Source organism: Corvus hawaiiensis, chromosome 6, assembly GCF_020740725.1.
Source record: "Corvus hawaiiensis isolate bCorHaw1 chromosome 6, bCorHaw1.pri.cur, whole genome shotgun sequence".
Taxonomy (NCBI): Eukaryota; Metazoa; Chordata; class Aves; order Passeriformes; family Corvidae; genus Corvus; species Corvus hawaiiensis.
The window spans coordinates 16,032,720-16,057,370 of NC_063218.1; the positions used below are offsets into that span (position 1 = coordinate 16,032,720).

Genomic DNA, 24,651 nt, shown 5'->3' on the forward strand with positions numbered 1-24,651 from the left:
ACTCAACTTCCACAGGTCAACAAGGACACTGCAAACAGTGTCCTCCTTGCTTTTCTTCACAGAATCGAGGGGGGGAAATGTACCATACTGCTGCTGACCTGAACCCATCATCAAGACAAAATGGAGCATTGTGTCTTCCTGCCATAAGGGAGGAGGTTGGAGTATTGTGGGGCCTTGCAGCTAAAGGCAAGGTAACTTATGAGTAAAATGAGAGGAAAATGGTAAGACTTAAAGACATGTATTTTATCTAAATTCAAGAGGTCAGAGAAAGCACCAGTTTCTTTAAACGACCTGATTTATCCAAGTGGAAATCGAGGCAAAGAAACTTAGAACTGCTGTAACACAGTGCTGTTGAGAGCTGGTTCTGACCTCTCAGAAACTTCTTCTGTGTCACAGCCAAGCTTCTTTCAGCCTCCTCCCCACCCATGATCAAGTACTCAGCTCTGGGTGTAACTTTTATTCTAGGAAAATAATTCATAGAGCTGTATTTCAACATCTCATGCTAAGCTCTTTTGGAAACAACCTGAGCAGGTATTTGGTTCAACATCTCCCCCTAAAACACAAGGTGTTCCAGGTAAAATAATAGTAAGTAGTAAATAAATACAGTATCAGCTATAAGAATTGATGAGGTGAAAGTTTCTGGGTGGGTGCACCATCTCATCCCACTGCCTCCACCCCACTGGAGGTGGGCAGAGCCAGGGCAGGGCTACACTTGCCTGGAGGTGGCTGTGATGGGCCCCATGGCTGGCTGGATACATGGCCCAGGGCCTCATGGCTGGCTGGATACACAGCCCCCCCCCCAAAGCAGCAGCTGTACTGCTTTCTTTTATTAAAGTCTTTCATTGCATAGTTGATGTCTGTGTGAACCCTTGGGAAGCAGCAGGTGCAGGTAGTTCAAACCAATGCTTTCAATAGCCTTGGATTAATGATAAATAGTCATATATAGCTGATACAGGTGATCACACAGCTCTGCTCTATGCCTCTGAAAAGGTCTGTTCTGGCTGCAAAGCCAGGCCCCCAGTCCTTGGATGACCTTTTCTCCTTCCCTGATCCCCACAGGCAGACTCAGGGTTTTTGGCCTATAAGCAGTCCCCAGCTGTGTCTGGCTTGGTGGCAGAGGCAGCATCACTCCCACCTTCTCTGCAGGCAACCCTGCTTCTGTGTTGGCTTGGAAGCAGAATTTTGGACAACTTTCCCTATCACTCTCCTACAAAAATGCCATATGCAGTGAGAAAACCCTATCAAGGTGAGGTGTTATGGCCACACATGTCACGGATGAACCAGGTGTGTCCTGGTCCTTGATATCCTATTGCCTGGCACGAGGCAGATGTTCCCTCTCCGTGACTGCAGATGGGGTCACTTGCAGGGTACTGGCAGCAGCCTGGGAAAACCAGGCTCCATGGGGCCAGGGCAATGGAGCTGCAGCCCACGGTGCCTCCCATCACCCCTGAAGAAGGGGGTACTTGTGGCTCTGCAAAGGCAAAGCTTGTGCTGCTTTTGGGAAGCAAGGGCTACGAAAGTTTGTGCATGAACAGTTTGTGGCCAGCTGAGTGTCCCATAGAGGTCAAAGTCATGGTTCACTTGGATAGTAAGGTCCAGCAGAATCAAGGCTTTCCAAAACAAAAACTCCTTTCAGGTACATAAATACGTTTTTAGGAGATCCCACTTGGGAAGGTCTTGATCTGCATATCCAGTTGGCAGACACTGACAGGCAATTCAAGCCAGCTTTATTGTACAGGGAAGCTTTGAACATCAGCATGAACAGCTGGAGAAATACTGATTTCTGCTTTTTGTTTCATCTGCTGCAGCTATGTAGCCTCCCAAATTGTTGCAGCAGGAGGGAAACTGGAAGGCTGCAGTGGAGATGGGACATTCATGGGCAGGGATCTTGTTGAGCAACTAACCAGCTGTTCAGGCAGAAAACTGGCATTCCCATCTCTCATTCAGCAGAATGTGTTTTCTAATTGCAAATTAAACACTAATTGTGAATCGTGTGTTCTTGTCACTAAAGATATCAACACAAATGCTTTCAACAAGCGTCCTAATTTTTTAAATAGAGCCATTTAGGACAATTATTGCTTGAATTTGCACATGCAGACTACATCTATTCCAGGTTGCTGCAAGACACTGGTGTTAAGGTGGTATTTTTTATAAGCTATTGAGAAAACACATCAAGTATATTAGCACTAAACTGTAGAAAGTGCTGCTGTTGATAATGTTTCTCTTTACTACGAATGCCAAAACAGACTCATTTTCTGTGGGAAAAAATAAACATTCACTCTATCCCATTCCACTAAGCCCAGATCTTCCCTGTACCCTATCAGTTATTTTGCTGCAGTTGGTTAATTTCAGCTTTGTTAACTTCAGCAAATGAGAACATCCATTTCTTATCACAGACCTTTACCAAACACACATGCTTAATTTTGCAGAACATCTGGAGCCCATCCATCTGCTGCTACAGAGCTCAGACTGTTGCTTATTTGTGTCCTCCTCCAGTTTCTCCTCAAAGAATGTGAACTCAAAGCACTTTTTTTTGTAATTTGCCAGATTTGAACAGAACATGCAAACATGAAAAGCTGCCATGCAATATCTGTCTGAAAAAAAGCTAAAATTCAGCAGGAAAGGTCAATTCTAGACAAGACACTCATCCATGCTTCTGATTCTTGACTAGAAAAGCCTAAGTAATGGCACAAAAAGGCCATTGCTTCTCTTTTATCATCTTTTACTCTCTCCCAAGAAGTCTCTGTCAGACTTTTAACCACATTACTAGCAAAGGTTTGTAATCATAAATCAACTTTTGTTTTTTCCCCTCCAACTTGAAAAACTGTCTCTGTGTTCCCAGCCCAACCTTTTTGCACACCTTGATTCACTTATGCCTCGGATCTAGTCTATGGTTCATGATCCCTCCAGTCCCCTGAGCTGCCTGGAGTATCAGATACTTTCTCCAAACAGGTTGCATAACTCCTTGATGAACAGCATTTAATTCAGGCAGTATTGCCAGGAAGCAACATGAGGTAGGGAGAACTCAAAAGCTCATTCCACTAGCTGTGGAATGCAGTGGTGGGATCCAGTTTTTCCACTAGCCCAATATCGGCTACCCTAAAATAGAGATTAAATTAGTGAGTGCATTTCTGAAAGGAAACTGTGTATCTAAGAGGATTATTTATGTGAGTGCATGCACATGGATGCCTGTTAGAATAATGCAGATAATTTTGGGAGCTGCTATTCATCTGTCACAATTTTTGGTTTGCTGACATCTGTCTGCCTGTTTCCAAGTCAAGGCTTTCAAGCTGTAGGGCAAGAATATAACATACAGATGAAAACACATGAAATTCTGATGAATTCTTTCATAGTTTCATAGCTAAATATCTAGCAACACATGAATGTCAAATCTTATAATCAGGCTGCAGTTGGTCAGCAGAGAAACCCATTCTCTCTGGTAAAGAAATATGTCTTGTCTCTCATATATATTGATGAGAAACTAGCAGATTAATTACCAGGCAAGTCTGATTTCCCCCTTGTTAATGTTATCTGCAATCAAGCAATAAAGTCACTTCCTTTGCACAGGGTCTTAGTATACATACGGCTGACCTAGCACAGCAAATAAAGCACAGATCAGGTATCAGCAAACCAAGGTGGCAAAGAAGAGTTTGATGTCACATGAGTGCTTGTGAGTATGCACACAAAGCCCTCTTTTGCAGAAACCCAAATCTGTCTCCAAGTACATCTGCCTAACAGAATGTGTACCAAGATGAGCAGAGTCTGAAAGAAACAGGCCTTTTCTGGGCTGCAAAATATCAGGGAAAGAGTAGTTTTGCTCTTGCTACCCATCCCCACCTCCCTTTGCAGCCTTCTCCACCTGAGCAGCTCCCACCCTCCCTTCAGTGTCTCCCAGCTGCTCTCCCTGCCCCACTGCCAGCCAGCCCAGAAGGGACAGCTTCTCTCCCCTCCTTCCAGAAGGGTGGCATAATGCACTCTGTCCTTCTGACCACAGCATGGAAACTGGGCACAAATGGGGGGGGCAAACAAACATAAACAAATAATGTGGGGCTCCCTATCAACCCTGTTCCTCATCTTCCATCATATTCACTCTGTCAAGCTGTATGCTTGGTACCTGGAGCCGTTTCAGTCCTGGAAGGAAGGAAGGAAATAAAAATGGACTTTTCAATCACAAAATAGCCCATTGTGCTCTCAAGGCAGTGAGATAAAGCAGCTGGGAAACGAGATTCCTGTTTTCTGTGAGTTATGGCAACCATTTATTTCTGGTGCTAGGCTACAGAGCATGGGAAGATAGGGTCAGCATTTGCAAAGTATTCTCAAAACCCCTAAAGTGATATTCTGGTCTCTGAAGTGGGAGTAGTTTAACTGCCCAGTACTTTGATAGTCCCTCAAGAAGAAACTTGGCACTTGAAATATCTTCCCACCACTTAGGAGAGAGGCTACCACAGAAGTGTTTTGTTCACTCCAAAGCCATTTGTTCAACAAGGACAGCCTCCCAACAGAAAGGCACCACCATGAGGAGCTGCTTGTCAGAATGGTGTCCTTGTGTCATCTTTGACCTGTAGCTATGGCTCACTTCACAAATCTATACAGATGACCTTGGGGACCAACACCACTGATTGGAGGCAGGAAGTACATCAGCCTTCAACTCAAAATGTGACATTTATCTTCAGAGAGACTCCAGCACATGGTCTTGTGTGTTCTTGCACTGAATCTGTGCAGGCAATGAACTGTGGGGCAAAAAATCCAGTGTGTTTGAACAAAAGCTTTATGGAGTAGTTATTTCTTGTCTAGCTCTGAAACGGTTTAGCGCTGTCCAGAACACAAGGCTGATGCTATTCAAGTGCCCTGCACCAAACACTTTATCCTCATCACAAGACATCACACTACATAAGCCCAAACTGATACTGGAATGCAAGATAGGCAATAGTTCAATAGGCAAAAGTTAGCTGAAATCTTTTAGTGGTTACCCCTGTGAAATTTCTACCAGAAAGTCTGAAATACTGAAGAAAAGAATACCAATCTATGATGAAGGGTTTTTGTAACAGCTTCAGTAAGTTTCACCAAAAAAGAAAGTATCTGTGTATTCCAAAGTTGTTGCCTAATAAAAACAAACCAACCCCAAACAAACAAAAAACCGCCACCAACCCCCCCAAAAAACCACAAAAACTCCAAACAAACAAACAAACCAAAACCACAAACAAAAAAGAAAAAAAAGAAAACAAGAAAAGGGAAACCAAAAAAGGAAGTAAGAGAGACATGCAGTGACTGTGATGTCAGAAAAGCTGTAAGGAGTTTATACCACTAAGAATGTTCCCCCCAAAATGTCACAATATACTGAAATATCCAAAGATTCAGTGTTTTAGATGTGTTTAAATGCAGAAACTGGATGTGAGGAGAAAATGAGTGTGCGAAGGTCCTTTACTTGATCTCCTTCCATACCAATGAGCTCCCCCTGGCGTTCAAAAGTGGCTTTAGCACCAGCATTGAGAAGAAAACAGGCAACAGGAATTAGGCAAAATCAACAATGTGATGAAGGGCAGACACAACTTACAATAAATGCTCTCTTTTATTACTCAGTTCATCAAAACATTTCAGTTTTCTCTGCAAGATCTGAATCAGAGCAGCAATACAGTCATTTGTCTACTGTAACATTTCCACAGGAGCCAGCGTGACAGACTGCATGCACAGGACCTAGTGCTGTGTGTTCAAGCCCCATGAAAACTGAACCATATCTTTAAGAGCAAGAGTGACAAATTGCTTGTAGTCATCTTTTCATTACCCAGCTGTGAGCACCACACAAAAAACCAGGAAATTTCTTAAGGAAAGAAAGTGACCTTGTATGATTGCCTATTGATAATTCGTAGTTACAGAATGCCACAGTCCAACAACAGAATTACTTGAGTAGGTTTGGTATTTTGGGTTTTACTATAAATATTTGATGAGGTTTGTTTATTAGTATATTTGGTGAGTGTTTAGACATGAGAAAATTTTAATGTTTTGATAGATTTCATATAGAAATAGTTTTAATTAAGTACCCAAAGCTTTAGAAAATAAATGTTTCAGTAAGATCTGATTAAGACACATACTAATGAGAGAGGTATAAGAAAATGCAGTGAAAATATACAAATTTCAAGTGCAAAAAGAAACACCGTTATTTCTCAACAGTTTAAACCTGCTTTCTCAAAAACCATCTCTCTTTCTCTAATAAAGCTAAAATACCAGCCTTTAAATAGGCAGCCCCACTATTCAGTTGGTAGGAAAGATACATCTATTGCACTAGAAGTACAAAGCTAAGAAGAATGCATAATATTTTATTCTTAAACTTATTTACAAAAATATATTGCACCAATCCATTGTCCTGTATCCAGTAAATGTTAAGGAAAAGCCTATTATGTACAAAGTCAAAAACAGAAGTGCAAAAGCGGACTGAAAGAAAACAGAAAGAAGTTTATTTAAAATGCTAAGTACAGTTTATTACCTGACCAAAGCCTACATCCAGTACAACCTAAAATAATTTGTTGCAGCCATATCTGCAATTTCAGAAATCCTTGCATTTCTCTGCAGAACAAGCCTTATCTTTCACTCTAACCACCAGAGGGTCTACATAAAATGTAAAGGCTAATCAGAGCTTAACAGCTTCATTTCTCCAGGTAAGTGATGCTCTTTTAGGCAAATTGAAAAAGCTACATTATACACATATTTGAAACGTAGTGATAAATCAGGCATGATGGTTTTCATCCTTCCAAAACACCATGAGGAAAAATTTGCTGATTTTTCAGGACTGATTATTCCAAAGGCATTGCCAGTCCAAATTACATTAGCACAGCATATGGTCCTGTCTCAGTCTACCTGCCACTGGGACTGTCATGATGCATTTCTGGGGTGTAGGTAAGGAGAACAATCATAACCCAGAGATGAAGCAATGCCTGGGGAAAGAAAAGAAATAAACTTAGCACTGAATCATCATCCACAGCAGCAGTAAATAGGAGAGCTCTCAACAAGAGCTAATAAAACTCGTTTTGTAGAAATATTTTGATTAAAATATTTTTTCTATTAATCAGATACTTCTAAAAAAATAATTGGCATTTGAACAATGAAATGCTGAATCAGATTCTGAAGAAGCTATTTACAGAAAACGAAAGACTTTACGCAAGCAGCAAAAATAAAGCAGCCTGTTTTCCTACAGATTTGTGTTAATCTGGTTTCTCTTTTCCTCCAGTGACTTCAGCTCTTCCCTCTGACACCCAGTCCCCAGCCAGCACATTATGTGATGTGCCTCGAGTGACTGGTAAGCCACTACTCACTCTTGTGCCAACTGGCTGACACCAGACTGTAAAACAGCCAAGTTCTGCTTTCCTTCTCCTTACTACAGGCACTGATTGGAGGCATTTTTATGAATTCTGCAGGAATGTTAATTCTTATTCAAATTTGGCTGAAATTATCCAATTAGAATCGAAGCTGCCTGGAGTGCAAAAAGGAATACATAATCCACATTTATTTTTAAAAATATTTTTAAAAATTCAAGTTATAGTAGTCATGGTCAAGGTTTGAGCTGAAAAGGGGTAACTGCCACTGACTGCTCAGCTCATATACAGCCACCATTAAGCCTCCCTTCAGATTGCATCTTAGGCAGCAGAAGCCTTCAGTGGTTTTTATAAAGCCTGCCTTTCCACAGGTCCCTGTAGCTGACAGGCACCTGCCCTCCAGTGGACAAGGGAGGCATTTCACTTCTAGCAGTTGCCAGCCTGACAATTTTGCCCAATGTGGGCGAGCAATTTTCTACTATTTGTGCAAGTCTACCAAGAAAAACTTCTCTTGCTACTTTTTCAGCTGCTAGAGAGGAGTGATCATTAGTCACTGAAAAAAACCAAAGTGAAGAGTCAAATACTTAAAAAAGCTCTAAAAAATGTCATTTTCCTAAATGCAGTGCATGCAGGCATGCCAGGTTAACCTTGGCAACTGGTCACTACTATTCCATATTTTACCACTAGCCATCTACTTTCACAGGGCTTTCAATGGTAGTTACATAAGTGTCTTTAAGACAGCTATACTAAGAATTTCTGGGGAAAACTGAAAACTGCCAAGCAACATGACTCTAAAATGCTGTTGTATAAGTATTATTTGGTCCACTTTCCAAAAACCCACATGGAGTTGTTAATTATAGCCTTTCGAACATCAATCTTGCCATTTAAGACATACATTTAAGGCATATAAATTGGCTACAGAAATCTTGCATCCAAGAAAGCTGACTCACCATGTAAATGATTACAAAGACTCTTGCTATGGGGTATCGCCTCAGAAAGATTCCCAGCCGAATGCTACACAGGCAACAAGAGAAAACAAAACACACAATTCAACACTGAGCAATAAATTCCTGTTCCTCTCATCCCACTCACCACAAACTCAAACATCATGGCTTTGTTTCTGTCTTGAATTGGCTGAAATATACACAAGGCTTTGTTGTTTTCTTGAATTTTACTTCATGGACTCAAAACATTAAGTGGGGTGAGAAAATTCACCAATAAAACATATTCTCCTAATTTAATCCAAATCATAGAAATCCTTTCACAATGAAATTCAAGTACCAAGGAAGCACAAAGAACTTTCTATCAAGTTATCTTGCGTTCAAAGAAGTATCACCAGATTTTGTTTTCTGTTGGTATTTGGTTCAAGTTTTGTAGCAGACCTTTGCTACAAATACTGTCAATTCACCTAACTTCTCAGAAAGGGATCAAAGCAAGTCTATTGCTGGATCCAGAATGATTTGCATTTACTAATTCCTCAAACAGATTATCTTTCAAGGTAAACAGCTGCATTGGCTTAGAAGGCAGAATCTTGTCTTCATCAGGACTAAAAGAGCACAGATGATACTCCCCCACTAATACACTCTTACTGTGTTTATCACAGACACAGCCAAAACCTCTGAAAGTAAAAAATGTAGAAGACGGTAATGAATTAGGTTAGATTTTTTTTCATAGTTTAGAGAACCTCCTGCATCAAAATCTGTAAGAGCTTTGTTTAAATAATTGACTATAATTTGCAAAAGCTCAAGAATATTAATATCATAGGAAAGCACAAGTGAAATGGGGCAATATTTAGTAATTTATACCATACTTTAGCTGCATTATTTTTAACTTTTACCTTCATAAAAGCGATACAAACCAAAGTGTGTCACTTGGAAACTGTAAAAGGATGACAGCAGCTGCAAATGCGTTGCCCAGGGGCACTCTTACCTAAACTGATCTATAGTACTGGCAGCTTTGCGGACTCTCCCATACACCCCTGCCACGCTGGTATCCACGTCACTGAACAGGACGGGAACACTGCGCATACGAGCACCTGTTTGAAGGGGAAAAAGGCAAAAAATTAGCCAAGCTGTTGTTTAACTAAAACAAATTGATAGTATATAACAAAGATATATAAAAATAATATAAAAATAGTGATCAATGTGATTGAAGTGTCATCAATTCTTGATAAACTTACAATCAAGTCAAACATTTCTTCAACTTGGTATATTTTTTTAATTTATTAGCTTACTAAATGGATATCTTGATATTCAACTCTATGATGTCACAGTAACTATTATGAGGTGTATAAAATGATGGGCTTGATACTTGCCACAGTTTCTCAAATTTTTTTTACTCTTATACAGTGAAACTTTCATTAGCATTTCTGACACTAACTTGTATATTCAACAATTTTTTACTTTATTTACATTTTTACTATGTATTGATTTTATTAAAAAAAAGAAAAAAGATTCTCAGATAATGTTACTTTTGTGCAACTAAACTTCAGCTTCCTTAAGTTACTTATAGACAACTCCTGCTTTGATAAGCAGAGAAACAAAAGACTGGACTGTTATTTCAAACCTCTTGGTGATTGTCCCTTGCTTTTAAAGCTACTTAAGAGATACACAAAATGACAAACTTTGACTCGGCAAAGTAACATCTCAACACCGTGGATCAACTGCTGAGGTTGTCCCAGAGATACACAATTGACAAACCAACCTCATCAGAACCATTACATTTTAAGCTGCTTTTCAAGAAAAACAGAAAGGAATAAATTAATTTCAACCAGATCAATTCTCAAAAGGAAGTATTCCATTCTTGCCCTTCTCCTAAGCCCTTTTTGCAAGAGAATACTTAGATCCTGCTTCTAATATTCAGTTTAAACCCCAAAATACAGGTTTATTTGCACCTGTGACAGGATTGTTCCAATAGTGCCATATTATTTAGAATTGAAGATTAAATTGGCTTTGTTAAATTTACTGAGGTCATTTGCACACAAAAAGGAGCTTCTAATTAACTATTTTTATGATACTGGCTGATGTAGAGAAGGTCTCTAGCATAAGTGGCCTATTTTCAGCACTTATTTTTCCTTACAAACTCAGACTTTCGGGGAAAGGCATTAGGAAACAGAAAAGCCTGAACTGCAGAAAAGACAAGAGTTTAAAGTATTGCATTTCCTTATTTACCTTCAGCACCATCAATGCCTGCCATGTTAATGGAAGGTCCATTAGCACTCGTGCCTTGGAGAGCCTTCAGCTGTTGCTCGAGCCGTTCCAGTTGGTACACAAGTGAGTTCTTCTCTGTGCTCAGGCTCTCTAACATGGTTTGCTTCTGAATTAGTGTTTCTGTCAGCTGATGAAGCCGATTTTCTAATTCTGTCTGACTACTACTGCTTAGAGTCTTGTTTGTGAGCTAAAAGAAAAGCAAAGAAAAAATATCATTCTAAATTCCAGCTCTGACCAACTGACATATTACAAAACTGTAAAATAATCTAAGCTTTCAAGAACCAAATTACTCCACTGCAGAATTTTTACAGGACAATGCCATCAAAACTATCACCAGTGAGTGCAATAGAGGAAAGTTAATTTCAACAGTTGTTAACTGTTTACATTACACAAGGAGCTCAATGTAAAAATGTATCTGTTTTCCACCTATAATCCTACAAAAGTTCCTGTATAACCCTAAATTTGATCACACAATCACTGCTATGCCTCAAAGACAAGTTCAGACAGCAATCATAAGCAAGCTAATCCAGCCTGACTACCATACTTTCAACTTAGTGAGTACATAAAAATGTTTTCAAGCAAGGAAAACAAAACTCAGCACAAGGAAAGCAAAACTCAGTACAAGGAAAGCAAAACTCAGTACAAATGGGGAGAATCTGATGCCATTTTACAGGAAAACTTGAATGAAACGGTGAAAATGCAGGAAATGTTGCAGAAGAACTGAGGAGCAGTGAGGCAGAAAATATGGTTGTACTAGCAAACAGAAACTGCATGGCCAGCAAATGGATCATGCATTTGACATGGATCATGTAATTCAATTTGCAGAAAATATTTAAAGCAAATAGGAATCACCAGATTTGCCATATGTGCTATAGCTCATCTATTCACTACAGTCTTGGACCTCAGCCACATTGTGGCATCATATTCCACAAAAATGTAGCTTCACTGATGAAAAAACAGAATTATCAGGGATTACAGAGATCCAAAATACAAATTAAGTGCCTGCAACAAGGCAGGTACAGGTAGTCCTGAAGTTCAGCACTAGCAGAAAATTCATCTGGCAACATGCCCAAGTAACCCATCACAACACAACCATTTCCAAATCCTCTGACATGGTAACTGCACAGCTGACCACACCTGACTCCAGACTACCAATTTCTCCACAAACAGACTACTTTTCACTATGCTAAGGTAATTTAACAAAATGAGGCCTATGCCTTCATGCTGCCCAAGGAGACTGTGGGGGCTGACAAGTATGAGGAGGTTCCAAAAGGGATTAGATTGATACAAGGAAAACAGGTCCATCAACACACCAGTGGAACTTGGTAGAGACTTAAACACTAACAACCCTAATTCAACTGCTGATGCTGAGCAGGTACACGGAGTGAAGAAGTGGCCAGGCTCACATGCTGGCCCCTACTGCCACTGGCCAAGATAGAACAGTGGGCCAGAAGGATCACTGAGTCTGCAGGACATAACCAAGGTTCTGTGCCCAGCTACAAGGATCTTGGCAGAATTCATAATGACCTAATCAAACTCCAGTGAGGTTTTTTAGTTTGCAAAGAGAAGAATGTTGATCCAACACCCCCCACCAGGTCTAGTTGGGACAGAGGCTGATTTTCCCCTCCCTTTATATAAAAGCACATACAGCTATAAAATCGGCTATTTACATGGATCCCTTCTTGTATTCCCTACTCTCAAAACTCTACTCTTTATTGAAAACAAGTACACTGTGCCTCGCATGTAGAATGCTTATGGGATTTTTCAGGATAGGTTAGTCAAATGAGTAGTTCCTATCACTGTTTTCAGAACTGAAGGGGATAAAATTATTTTCTATACACACCTGATTTCTGAGCTTCTGAATTTCTTCCTCTCTGTCTTTTATTCTGCTTTGCAAAGTATTCTTTGTTCGATACAATTCTTCTTCAGTATAATGGAGTTCCTATAAAATTTATCACAATTACAAATACAAGATTTTACACATATACGTATTTTAAAAGACACACTCTAGTTATCTAGAGTTTCACAACAGAACACAAGAAAACAATATTCTGCACTCAAATACAAACTGAAATACTGTCTTAGTTACATGTCTGGCTAGGATGGAGGGTATGGGGAAAGAGAGAGCTGAGCATCAAGACACAACCTACAAGGCCAATTAAATTCTTTTGCGGAGACTACCCTAATATAAATATTAATCCCGACTAGTTTACTAAGAGCCACACAATTTCATTGGGACCATAATTCATCTTCCTTACACTTTCACCATTTGTTGTAGTCCTATCTTGAAACTATGTCAATAATGTAACGATTACAAAATACTCAGGGGGTATCTGTATTCCTAAAAAACCTCATTAATTCAAAATACCATTCTTTAAACATATTTGAAAACCCTTGGCATATCTATCTGTAATTCTGTACGACATACATCTTCCCCTAAATTTTAGGATAAATTAACATAGCAGATGTGAAAGGAGAAGGAATATTAATAAAAAACAAATTACTGAAGAGTAAATCTAACCATAAGTTCTGTTACTCCCATGATATAGTGGCAATTTTAGCTCCCACTTAAAGACATGTCAAGCTTATTTTTTAAATTAAGACCATCTTCAAATCACTATCACTTCAGCTGTCAGTTGCTACAGAAAACACATAATCCTGTTCTCCCTTTGAACCATCAGATGTACAAAAAATAACGCCTCTACTTATTTTCCATCTTCAGTTTCAGAAACCTTTTGACAATAGTTAAAGCAACTCCCAGACAGAACTGACCATAACTATATTAAGTATCAACACAAGCAATTATGTTAAAAGCACATGTTAACGGGTGTCATCCAAAAGAAGATTTCAGTTTCTGCAATAACCAATAATGCTTTTTTTAATTCACCTCACTCTTTCTATTGACTTAAAACATATTCCTCAGAAGGGCAGGAGTAACAAAATACAATCTACCATCTGCTTTGACATAATAAACATCAGCTACCCATCAAGAGCAGACCTCGACTTCTGCCTTTTAATTAGTTCAAGCTGCAAGAATCCCATTAAAATGTAATTTCTGGAAGGATAGATAATCCTATAAGATAAATTGTTCCTAGCAGATACAGAGTACTCGTGCTTTCCTCGTTATTAATTCTCTTTACATGAGCTTTTTCTTACAAGGAAAATTTTTCACAGAGTGCAAAGTATTTGTCCAATTCCTACTGAATAATAAGTTCATTCACATGAAATAAGAGTTTGCCTTTTTTTCCCTGCTCTATTTTTTGTACAAAACTGATTATATCAAGGCAGAGTTTGCGCAAAAAGATGACACAATCTGACAGAATTCATTAACATAATTTTATCAGCAATTTGCCTAATAGAGTAGCTTACAAGTAACAACAATTAATTCAGAACTGAGTAACAAATGGATTAAATAAAGTACCTCTAAATTGGTACTACAATGACATTGTCTTACAAGCTGAAACTTATGTATTAATTGAGCACAGGAAGTTTCACAGTAGCCAATTTCAGTATTACTGTTTCTTGATACAAAAAATGTTACAAATTTTACTCTATCCTTGTTGTTTGATTGTTTCCCTGCTGAATAAAATTCAAGATCCTGATCAATTCTGTGCACTCCTTAAGGTCCTGTTTATTCAGCGAGATCTCTGTTCATCAGGAGTATCCAGAAGGCCCTGACCATTGCTTAGTTCTGGCTGCACCTTCCTTGACCTAATGACATTCCCCAAGCTTTTGGGGATTTCTTTGGAATACTAGACAAAAAATTAATTGAACATCGCCCAAGTATCCAATTATTCTCTTATTAAGCCAAATGCTTGGCTGATGGCACTACACGGGGCCTAAAAAGAGATCCAGCTTTCAAGAATTCCTTACCTGTTTTTGCCGTTCTAGCTCAGCTTCTGCCTCTTGCTTGGCCATTTTATGTGCTGATATCTGCTCCTGTAGGTCTTGAAGCTGCTCTCTCACTGACTCAGCTTCACTTACCTGCTGTGTCTCCATATCCTGAAAGAAACAGAAATGTAACCATTTCACTAACATTCAAACATTACTGCAAATCTGTCGTAAGTAACAGCAAAAAAAAAGTAGTATATGCAATATTTCTTCAAAGGAAAAGGAAGGTGTGGGTGTATTGGATAAATGACATTTGGTCATTTTATACAGAATATTTTTACTAATACGGTAAAAAAATACACACATTTTGTGAACATGAAAAGCCTCCATTTCTTCCTTTCTACTGTCTACAGGCTAAAACTGTAAAACAGGCTTGCATGCAAGCTGCTGTGTTGAGCCCATTATGCCAGCAGATGACTTGGATTACACTGCTTCAAGAATTAGTAGCTCTTGCAGAAAAGGATATAGGTGATGGCTAGAAAAATCACTATGCTTGTTAGGAAAGATACTTCCCTCGAAAGGAGTACACAGTAGGGAGAGAAGAGAGAAGTCAGGTAATTAATACTAGAAACAACAATCTCACAGTATACAAGAAAGCAGTCCTTTGTTGTAGGTAAGTACAAATGCAGGTGTACATAGGCACATACCTGCATCTCTGTTCTCATCTGCTGTATTTGCCCCATTAGTTTTTGTATTTCTTCTCTCTGAGTGTCTCGCTCATGTCTCAGTTCCTCCAGTTCCACCGTGCTTGCTGTATTGCTATCCAGGCCTTCAATACCAGAGCCTTCTTTTAAGCTGTTTATCAGCTTTTCTTTAGACTGAAAAAATAAGTCAATATATTATTCATAGCAGCATTGAACAAGTACTCAACTAGAATATGCTCTAACAACTTTGCTCTAAAATTCACACATAGACATAAAGCACTGGTTTATCTGTTCTTTTATCCAATAATGACCCCACACATTTGGAAATGAAAATGCTTCCGTATTGTTAATTTTTCTGATTTCCTGTATGCCTTAAGACTAGGTTTACTGAAAGCCTGTGTTACCTATGGAAGAGTACAGCTTTGTTCTTTACAAGTGCCTGGAACGTTAAACTTGTCATGGATAACAATTTTGGCCCTCTAGGTACCATAACAGAGAAGCTGCACACTAACAGACACTAAAAAAAGACACTCATGACAAAACTGACCTCCTTTTTTTCCTGCCAGCAAAATCAATAACCAAATACAGCAATAACTCTTCCAGGAAAGAGGATAGACCATTTTATTCCGAGTCAGCCTAGTGTTACCTCAACACTGACTTGTGATTTCAGGCTTTTCGTATTTACCAAGATGATTTAAAACCTGTCCTCAAACATTCGACTAAATTAACTACTCTAAACAGAGATCTCTATCTTTAACATCTTGCTAAAGTTTATAAACAAGACTCAAACTGACCACATTTGGACATGGTATCTTTGACAAATTAAATAGTACAGAACTCTGCACAAAATACCTGATTTTGCCATTGTTTATATAATGTTGATCACAAGCAACCTTTCAGGACATGGAAAAATATTTTCTGGTTACATGTTAAGTATACATTCTATGCTATGCTTCAGCCTCAAGCAGAACAAAAGAACATTATTGAATCAAGAATACTGGATATGGAACAAACTGTAGATTGCATCTACTTAACTATCTGGACCCTTGGACATGGAACACACTGAGAGATGATGCACAGTAAGTGCAAAGGTGCACCTGGATTTTTTTTAAGGTTCAGGACCTGAACTACCACTTCAATTCCATAACTTCATCTCTAAACTGAAGTTTACAAAATGCAGACTGGTAGCTGTTCTATGTATGCATCATTATAGACATGCCCCAGAAGACATTAAAGGACACATGAAAAAAAAATCCCCCAAGTTAGATTCTTTGACACATGACACCTTAAAAAAGTTAAAGCATACAAATCAAACTGCATTTCTTCACAACAATGCTTACTTGGAGAATGCGAGTAGCTTTCTGTTTATAGTCTGTCAGTTCCTGTTTTGCAGAATCTAGGTGGCTTTTAGTTACTTTGACTTGCTGCTGAAGCTCATCAGCTCGCCTCTTTTCATCTAAATACTTTCTCTCTGCTACAGTTATCCCTTCTGCCAAGTTCTGACGTTCTGCTTCCACTTTACTTAGACGAGCTGCAAACTCATTCTATGAGCAATAAAGAAACAATACTTTGTGTTTAAACACAGTCTCAACTTTAACCTAGAAAGGAAAAAAGACAGTTTAAAAGCAACTACACAGGGCACACCACCTCCTACTTAAAGACACATTACTGCTATGTGGAAAAAAATTCTGCTTGCTTAAGCAAGTGGTAAATAATCTGAGTAAGAATATGGTTTTCTTTCCCTCACCACAAATAGTGAGGGAATAACAATCTTCCTATTATTCATATTTATTTAGCAAACAAAAAGCAAGATTGCCTCTCAAAAAATATTATCAATTGTAGTATGACATATTTTGAAGTACTTTAAAAAAAACCAAAACAGACACTAATAAAGATTTTCAGAGATGTTATTATACATAACAAAGGCCAAATTAAGTGTGAAAACATTCTCTATCAATAATGTACTTGCACCTTTACCACAGAAGTGATCATCCATCTTAAGATCTCACAGTAAAATTGTGTAACAATAAGGTGTGTAACAACACACCATGGAAAACTAAACTGAATACTGATTTACTTTTAAAATATGTATTAACACTAAAGTTAGCATGAAAAAAAACCCCAATAAAAATTGTCAACATTAATCCTCAAAAAACTTTACTCACAAAGCTTTCAAAATAACATATAAGAAGTAAATTAGCATCTCAAAGATACTTAGTGCAGCAGACAGCACATCCTTCCAAGCAATTAGTGCCCTGAACAGGAACTGAAGTCAAAGGGAGAAGAGAGCACTTGGAACCTCACAGATCTGATCTCAAAAACAGTCTCAAAGGCTTCCTTACTCTTCATGTCTAACCTGCATTTGTTTATAACTTTCTTGTTCTCGCTTGAGTGCAGAGTCTGCATCACGCAGCCTCTCCTGAAGAGTTTGAAGAGCTTGATTTTGTAAACTGCTTCCTTCACTGTGGTCTTGTATTATCCTGAAATAGAGACACACATTAATTGGAAAAGAAGCAAGCTAGTGTGATTTTTTGTGTAGAAATATAACCTCCTTGCTTCCAGACCAGCTTTGAAGATTTGCCCAGTAGATTACTGCATATGGCTCACTACAGGTGTAAAGCCTGGAGTTAATGACACACACTTCTTCTCCCTGGCCTATATTCTGAAGTGTCCACTTGCTGATTTACATCCCAGCACTGAGACAAGTTTAGGAAAGACTTTATATTTGTGGATAAGCAGGACTATTTTTCAAGAAAAAATAAAATTCTTGGGACCTCAACTTCAGGCCTCTGAAACAAACATAAATACTTTATACAAAATGTATTTCAATAATCAGATGGCAACTGATGCCCTATTTAATACTCACTTGCCCTGTTCCCACTGCCAACTATGATATAGCAGTCTCAGAACAAACTTTAATTCTTGTATTTCGAATCTTTCCTCATTAGTTTATTATTTTTCATTCTTGAAGAGACTAAATTATCTACCTTGATTTTTTCAAACTTATTACTATTTGCAGAATTCCAAAGTATGAAATTATGAAGTACCGTGATTTTTCATTCTGCAATGCTTCCAAAGCTTCTGTCCGAGCACTTAAGAGCTGATCAGCTTCTTGCAACCGTACTTTCAGCACAGCTAGCTGTGAATCTTTGGCACCAACAGCTTCTGTCAGATCATCAACTCGAGCCTGAAGTTCTCTAACCATCCTGTCACTCTTTGAGTGGTCAGCATTCCACTTCTCCATCTTCTCCCGGGATTTGTTCAGTTCTACGTAATAAGAAGGTTCTTTGAAGTTTACAAAAGTAGACATTGCAAGGTCTTGTAAGCAGTCAGGATGCACATATCTCATTTCTTGAAGAAAAAAATTAAATACAACCAAGCTGAAGTAAAACTGAAAATCTATGAGCTACCGGGAAGTAACAAATGCCAGATTGGCTGTCAAAGCACAACCCATAAAATTTTGGAGGTGATCTCAAAGCAGACATTTCCTTCTGGGTCACACTGCAGATGACAGATTTCACCTGCCCCACTCCTTGCAGTGGCCTTCTGTCAATTATCTCTGTGTGAACACAAACCTCTGCATAAAGCATCTCTAGTTTAACTCTAGTTTGAGTTTGTTGTCACATAAATAACAATAGAAAAATACACCAGTGGTGAATAATGCCTGAATACTTAGAAGCTTGTGTTTTTAATCTAACATCACATATTAAACTTCACCGGAAATTAAAATCATCTGTCTTATGCAGTTACTGTGAAAAAAATGTGGTACCTCAATTTTATGCCTAGCAGCAGGAGTTTGCTGTATGTTTTATTGTTTAATTTGTATTCACATTCTCTACATCTGTCATTTAATCTGGCTTTGAAAAAGCCAGTGATGTCATATTAAAACTACTAATTTTATATTTTTACTGTCAGTTTCTAGGCATCAGAGACTGTAGTCTACTACGGCCAGAAAGAAGTCAGTTTAAAGTATTTAAAGGAATTTATTCATTTAAAAGTATATTGAAATAGCAATTAAAATGGAAGAAAAGTATTTTAAACACGGTATTTGCTACCAGTGTTTTAATAACACGTAAGCTTTGTAACTTACTTGAACACATCATTTTAATCAACACTTGTTTTATCTTTGTAGTTGAACAAGCCTTCTAATTTCTCCCATCTCATTACATGGCAAGTCATACAAGCAAATGTACCTGGAGAGCTTTTATTATAAATACACAGAGCATTGTTTCCTAGTTCACTAGCATTTTACTCATGTTATAGCTGAAGTACCTTCTTGTGTTTCTTTGGACCTCTGTATCAATGAAGCCACTTCTTGATTTAACGACTGAACTTCATTTCGCAGCAGCTGGTTCTCCAGGCGAAGATTGGACAGCTCATGTGATTTGGTATCATCATTAGCTGAAAGGCTGGGGTTGGTTACTGCATTTAGTGATGAATCCTTCACGCTGCTCCCTTGTGCTCCCAGGCCAGAGTCTGAACTGTCTGGAGTTTCTGTACAGAGAGATGCAAGTTAGAACTAATGTATGTATCTAATAAGCTGCCTTTATACAAACAGTAGTTCCATGTTCTGCATCAATGGTTAAGTAACAACAATGATAATAAATCAAAATAGTTTATACTGAAATGGAATATGGAGCTATTTCTCACAAGGAACTGCACAAAATAGAACTATTTACATTTATGCATATTTATGCATCATACAGTGTTTTTGTTAATACTGCATGATAAGACATAGAAGCTATAAAATTTCTCATTACATAAATGGAAACTTTATGATTTCAAAACATTAATGCTCTATTTACGACTTTGCTGCTCAGAGAAGTCCTCAGAAGCTGAAGAGTAACAGAAAACATTAAATACACATAGCAACTAACTGAACAAATTTTTAGTACAAGCTCATTCTGGGTTTCCATTCAGAATTTGTCAATGTCAATTTTATTTTAAAAGAGAGAGAACTATAAAGGAACTCCTAGCAGTATTCTGAACAACAGTCCCCTGCAGGGAAGGAGGAACCAACAGCCTTTTCCCATCATGCACAAGCATCCTTGATTAGTGCTGTGAAAATTCACTGTAAGAATCTTGATTCCAGCATGCAGATATTTGGCAGCTTTGCAGCAATGTTAAGATAAAAAATGACATAGTAAGCAATGAACAAACAAGCAGGCAATCCAAAAATATTACTGCTGAATTTAGTATGTCCCAGGGGAGTAACTGCTGAAAATCCAGGGAGGGGGCCAGGCCGCAACTAATTCCAAGCAAGACTGCAGTGAAATCGTTAAAACTTTATTTACTTCCCCCTGTGATCACTAATCAAGCTGCTTCACCTTTCTTCTTACCACTGCAACAGTCCCTAATACCCCAAGACCAGGGAACTGGGGCACATTATTAATTCTGAGCACCACCACACCCACAAGTAGCAGCAGTGACAGGAAGATTTCTTCCACATTTTCTCAAGCCCTTCTGATTTAGGGGATTCTAAGGAGTGTCATTATCTTTCCTTTGATTTAGTTACACAGTTTCCAACTTATGAAACAATTTAGGCTGATTTCTTTTTCTGGAAAACTCAACAGATTAATGAAACTAATGAAGCAAGAAATGAGCCATTTATAGCACAGACTAGATTCTAACCATGGCAATATACAAAGTATAATGTTAATTGGTTTTGTCTATAGCTAATACATCATAAGATACTTTGACAGATTCTATGCTGAATATTTAAATGACAAAGATATATCTGTACAATCAACTTTGGAAAACAGCATGTTCAAATCCTATATTGTAACTACATCCCTTCTTATTTAGCAGCTCCACAATGCAAACTCTGCTCAAAAATCCTCTGAATAAAATTCAACAGGCCACACTGAGCAAACCAGATGTTTCTTAAGCACCAATCAGCAAGGTCACAGAGCCAGGTCTAATATATTTGAATTATTATTAGTAATAAACCTTACTAAAAAGTCATTAACTCAGAAACAGAAAAATACTCACATCTTTGGAAATTATCCCTTTTTATGTCTAAAGCTTTTCAGCATCCTTAATTTAGTAAGTAAAAAAAAATGGCATTTACAATGCTTTACATGCTCAAAGTACTGAACAAATACTAAAGTATTCTAACTACATTATTAATAACAGAACCACTTGCTTCAATTTTCTAAAATAAGTAATAGCAAAGTAGCACAGCAACAAGGATGGAGTACAGACTGGACAGTTTGATAGAGAACACAAGTTCTTGACGCTTCCCAGCCACATTCTCCTTGTTGACCTGAGCACAGCCCCATCTTTTGACTGGCTGGCCTGGAGGCTCATTTGGCCCTCTGGATTTAGACTGCAGTCATGAACTACTTCTGGCAAACCCAGATGCTTTATCTCTCTAGCTCTCTCATGCCTGTAGCTCTGCAACACCCTATCCACGTCCAGCTTCCTGCAGGACAAGCAAGTTTGCCAGCTTACCCCTCCTGCATGGTGGAACAGGGAATACCGCACCCCACCTCACGTGCTGCACTGGGCAGCAGCCAACACCATCTATCTGTGGGTGGAAGTCACTCACCCTCCTACGTGGCAACAGCAGCTAAGGGCCTCAATGACTGAACAAATGCAGCAGCACCTGCGCTTCTACATGGGGACATATGGGGCTGATGCAAGGTTAGATCACAGTTCAGAGAGGTCAGGGTGAGCAGTAGCAACAAGGTAGATCCAGAGCACAAAAGATTTAGGTATTAACTATGTGCTTGTCAAATTAGCATGGTACCGAGTATGACCTCAGTGATGAAAAAATGTGAAAAGCCCTGCTGTACCTCACCCATTTGACATACTACCACTATTAAATGTTCCATGAAGTGACAACAAACGCGTTACCTAGCCTTACCCTAGACATACTTGGGTTTTAAATATCTCTAGGTTCAATACTATTTAACTACCATTGCCTTGGCTCCTCACGGCATTATCTTCAGTAGTTTTTGCACTCTGTGTACTAGTAGACACAGAACTAATGCTTGAAGTCCGAGAGTGATTTTGAAGAACAGGTGCCTTGCTCTTCTCTTTTTTAGAATCTATCCTTCCATTAGGTTCTTTCTCTGAACTGTTGAGAAAATCAAATAGCAATTCATCATCAGGTTCTGACTTTTTTCTTCTCACAAAATGTGAGGCAGCTCTGGGTGTGGAAGCATTTTCTACTGGAGAAGCTGCCTCTGAGGATGTCCTACGTGCTGTTTTAACATTCGCTGTTCCTGCCAGGATTGTGGCCTTTTGGTGTTTAATATTATCGGCTGCTGAGGAGATGTAGGCTGCTTTGGATGATGCCTGGTATTTCAGTTCTCCAGTATGCTGGCGCACTTCAGAATATTCACTGGCAGAGTCCAAGTTCTTATTATCATAAACTGCACTGCTTGATGTGTCTTTTTTGCTCAGAGCCGATGCAGCTCCTTGATCAACTCTGTTGAGTAGATCCTCTGCCTTTCCAGCAAGATCAGCAAGCCAAGACATGATGAGTGTCTGTTGATGAACTCTGTACAATTAAAATTTCAGGACCATATACTGCAAAAGACAAAAGGATTACAAATCAGATTGTATGTTTTACCTAAACAATGGCTGTCAATCTATCAGTGCTGTAGTTATTTTAATACTTTCCTTCTACTCGTTGGTATATTGCTGTTTTGGTAACTAATGGAAATAAAACAAATCAGTTTCTGAGGAATACAGACAAGACCTAGGTTTTTAATCAAGGCTATTATAATCAGACCACTGTATCAGTTTCTGGTGTCATCACCTGCTACAGAGTACCACAGAAGAGAAAACAACTATGCCTTAGACGTTTGGCCTGCAAATTCCCAACCTGGCTCCGGCAGGGGATCTTCTTCCCCACAAACTCTGCAGCCCGCTGCCCCTCCCGTGACACCAACACGGCGCACAGGTGCGTGCCTTCACCTGCACCACGGGCCTGCGACACCACACCGGCGGCGTGTGCCTGTACCCCAGCTCCCGGGAATGGCTCCTTCACCCCGGGACCGGACTGTGGAAGGAAGCGCAGAGCCGAGCGGAAGGGCGACGTTCAGGGTGGCCGCTGCCCCCCACCCCCAGCACTGCCTGTCCGCGGCCCTCCCCAGGCCCGGCCCCACTCAGGAGCGCCGGGGGCTCAGCACGGCCCGGCCTCACCTCCTGCAACCGCGGGGGACGCTCCCGAGGGGAGCCGTGAGGGGCCGGCGGCCAGCGCCGGTCAGCACAGAGCCGCGGGCCGCGCCGGGCAGCTCAGCTCCATCTTTTCCGGCAGACGTGGCCGCCTTTCCGGGGGCGCCAAGCGCAGGCGCAGGGAGCAGGACCCCGCCCCGGCACTCTCAGACACCGCCCCGGCACTCTCAGGCCCCGCCCCGGCACTCTCAGGCCCCGCCCCGGCACTCTCAGACACCGCCCCGGCACCCTCAGGCCCCGCCCCGGCACTCTCAGGCCCCGCCCCGGCACTCTCAGGCCCCGCCCCGGCACTCTCAGGCACCGCCCCGGCACTCTCAGGCCCCGCCCCGGCACTCTCAGACACCGCCCCGGCACTCTCAGGCCCCGCCCCGGCACCCTCAGGCCCCGCCCCGGCACCCTCAGGCCCCGCCCCGGCACTCTCAGGCCCCGCCCCGGCACTCTCAGACACCGCCCCGGCACCCTCAGGCCCCGCCCCGGCACCCTCAGGCCCCGCCCCGGCACTCTCAGACACCGCCCCCGGCACTCTCAGACACCGCCCCGGCACTCTCAGGCCCCGCCCCGGCACCCTCAGGCCCCGCCCCGGCACCCTCAGACACCGCCCCGGCACTCTCAGACACTGCCCCGGCACCCTCAGGCACCGCCCCGGCACCCTCAGGCCCCGCCCCGGCACTCTCAGACACCGCCCCCGGCACTCTCAGACACCGCCCCGGCACTCTCAGGCCCCGCCCCGGCACCCTCAGGCCCCGCCCCGGCACCCTCAGACACCGCCCCGGCACCCTCAGACACCGCCCCGGCACCCTCAGATACCGCCCCGGCACCCTCAGACACCGCCCCGGCACCCTCAGGCCCCGCCCCGGCACTCTCAGACACCGCCCCGGCACTCTCAGACACCGCCCCGGCACTCTCAGGCCCCGTCCCGGCACTCTCAGGCCCCGCCCCGCCACTCTCAGACACCGCCCCGGCACTCTCAGACACCGCCCCGGCACTTTCAGACACCGCCCCGGCACTCTCAGATACCGCCCCGGCACTCTCAGACACCGCCCCGGCACTCTCAGACACCGCCCCGGCACTCTCAGGCCCCGTCCCGGCACCCTCAGGCACCGCCCCGGCACTCTCAGACACCGCCCCGGCACTCTCAGACACCGCCCCGGCACTTTCAGACACCGCCCCGGCACTCTCAGATACCGCCCCGGCACTCTCAGACACCGCCCCGGCACTCTCAGACACCGCCCCGGCACTCTCAGACACCGCCCCGGCACTCTCAGACACCGCCCCGGCACCCTCAGGCCCCGCCCCGGCACTCTCAGGCCCCGCCCCTCCACCGGACGTGGGCGGCGCTTGCCGCTCGCGCCACCTGGCGGCGTTTTCAGTAATTTTTGAGGTAAGACTTGCCAGGAATTGCGAATGCCACAG

The 24,651-nt window shown here is 41.2% G+C and overlaps 1 protein-coding gene across 1 annotated transcript; it reads right to left on the reverse strand.

Annotated features, from left to right (window-relative positions):
* Positions 1–5,550: 5,550 nt before the first annotated feature.
* On the reverse strand, positions 5,551–23,346 carry GOLGA5 (golgin A5). The gene is made up of 13 exons (XM_048307867.1): positions 23,206–23,346; positions 21,972–22,587; positions 19,324–19,545; positions 18,099–18,318; positions 17,408–17,531; positions 16,392–16,595; positions 15,055–15,225; positions 14,390–14,518; positions 12,360–12,458; positions 10,478–10,703; positions 9,237–9,342; positions 8,258–8,321; positions 5,551–6,929 (listed from the first exon to the last, which is right to left on the reverse strand). Exons 2-13 carry the CDS (start codon positions 22,534–22,536, stop codon positions 6,849–6,851), a joined length of 2,211 nt encoding a protein of 736 aa, XP_048163824.1. The 5' UTR covers positions 22,537–22,587; positions 23,206–23,346; the 3' UTR covers positions 5,551–6,848.
* Positions 23,347–24,651: the final 1,305 nt, after the last annotated feature.

Excerpts from the sequence above, each read along its gene's own strand:
- GOLGA5 (XM_048307867.1), bottom strand. The coding sequence starts at position 22,536 with ATGTCTTGGCTTGCTGATCTTGCTGGAAAGGCAGAGGATCTACTCAAC. Across the intron at positions 18,319-19,323 it reads GTCCAAAGAAACACAAGAAG|AACTGAACAAATCCCGGGAG; the intron begins GTACTTCAGCTA and ends CTTATTACGTAG. Across the intron at positions 15,226-16,391 it reads AAGCTACTCGCATTCTCCAA|TCTAAAGAAAAGCTGATAAA; the intron begins GTAAGCATTGTT and ends TTATTTTTTCAG.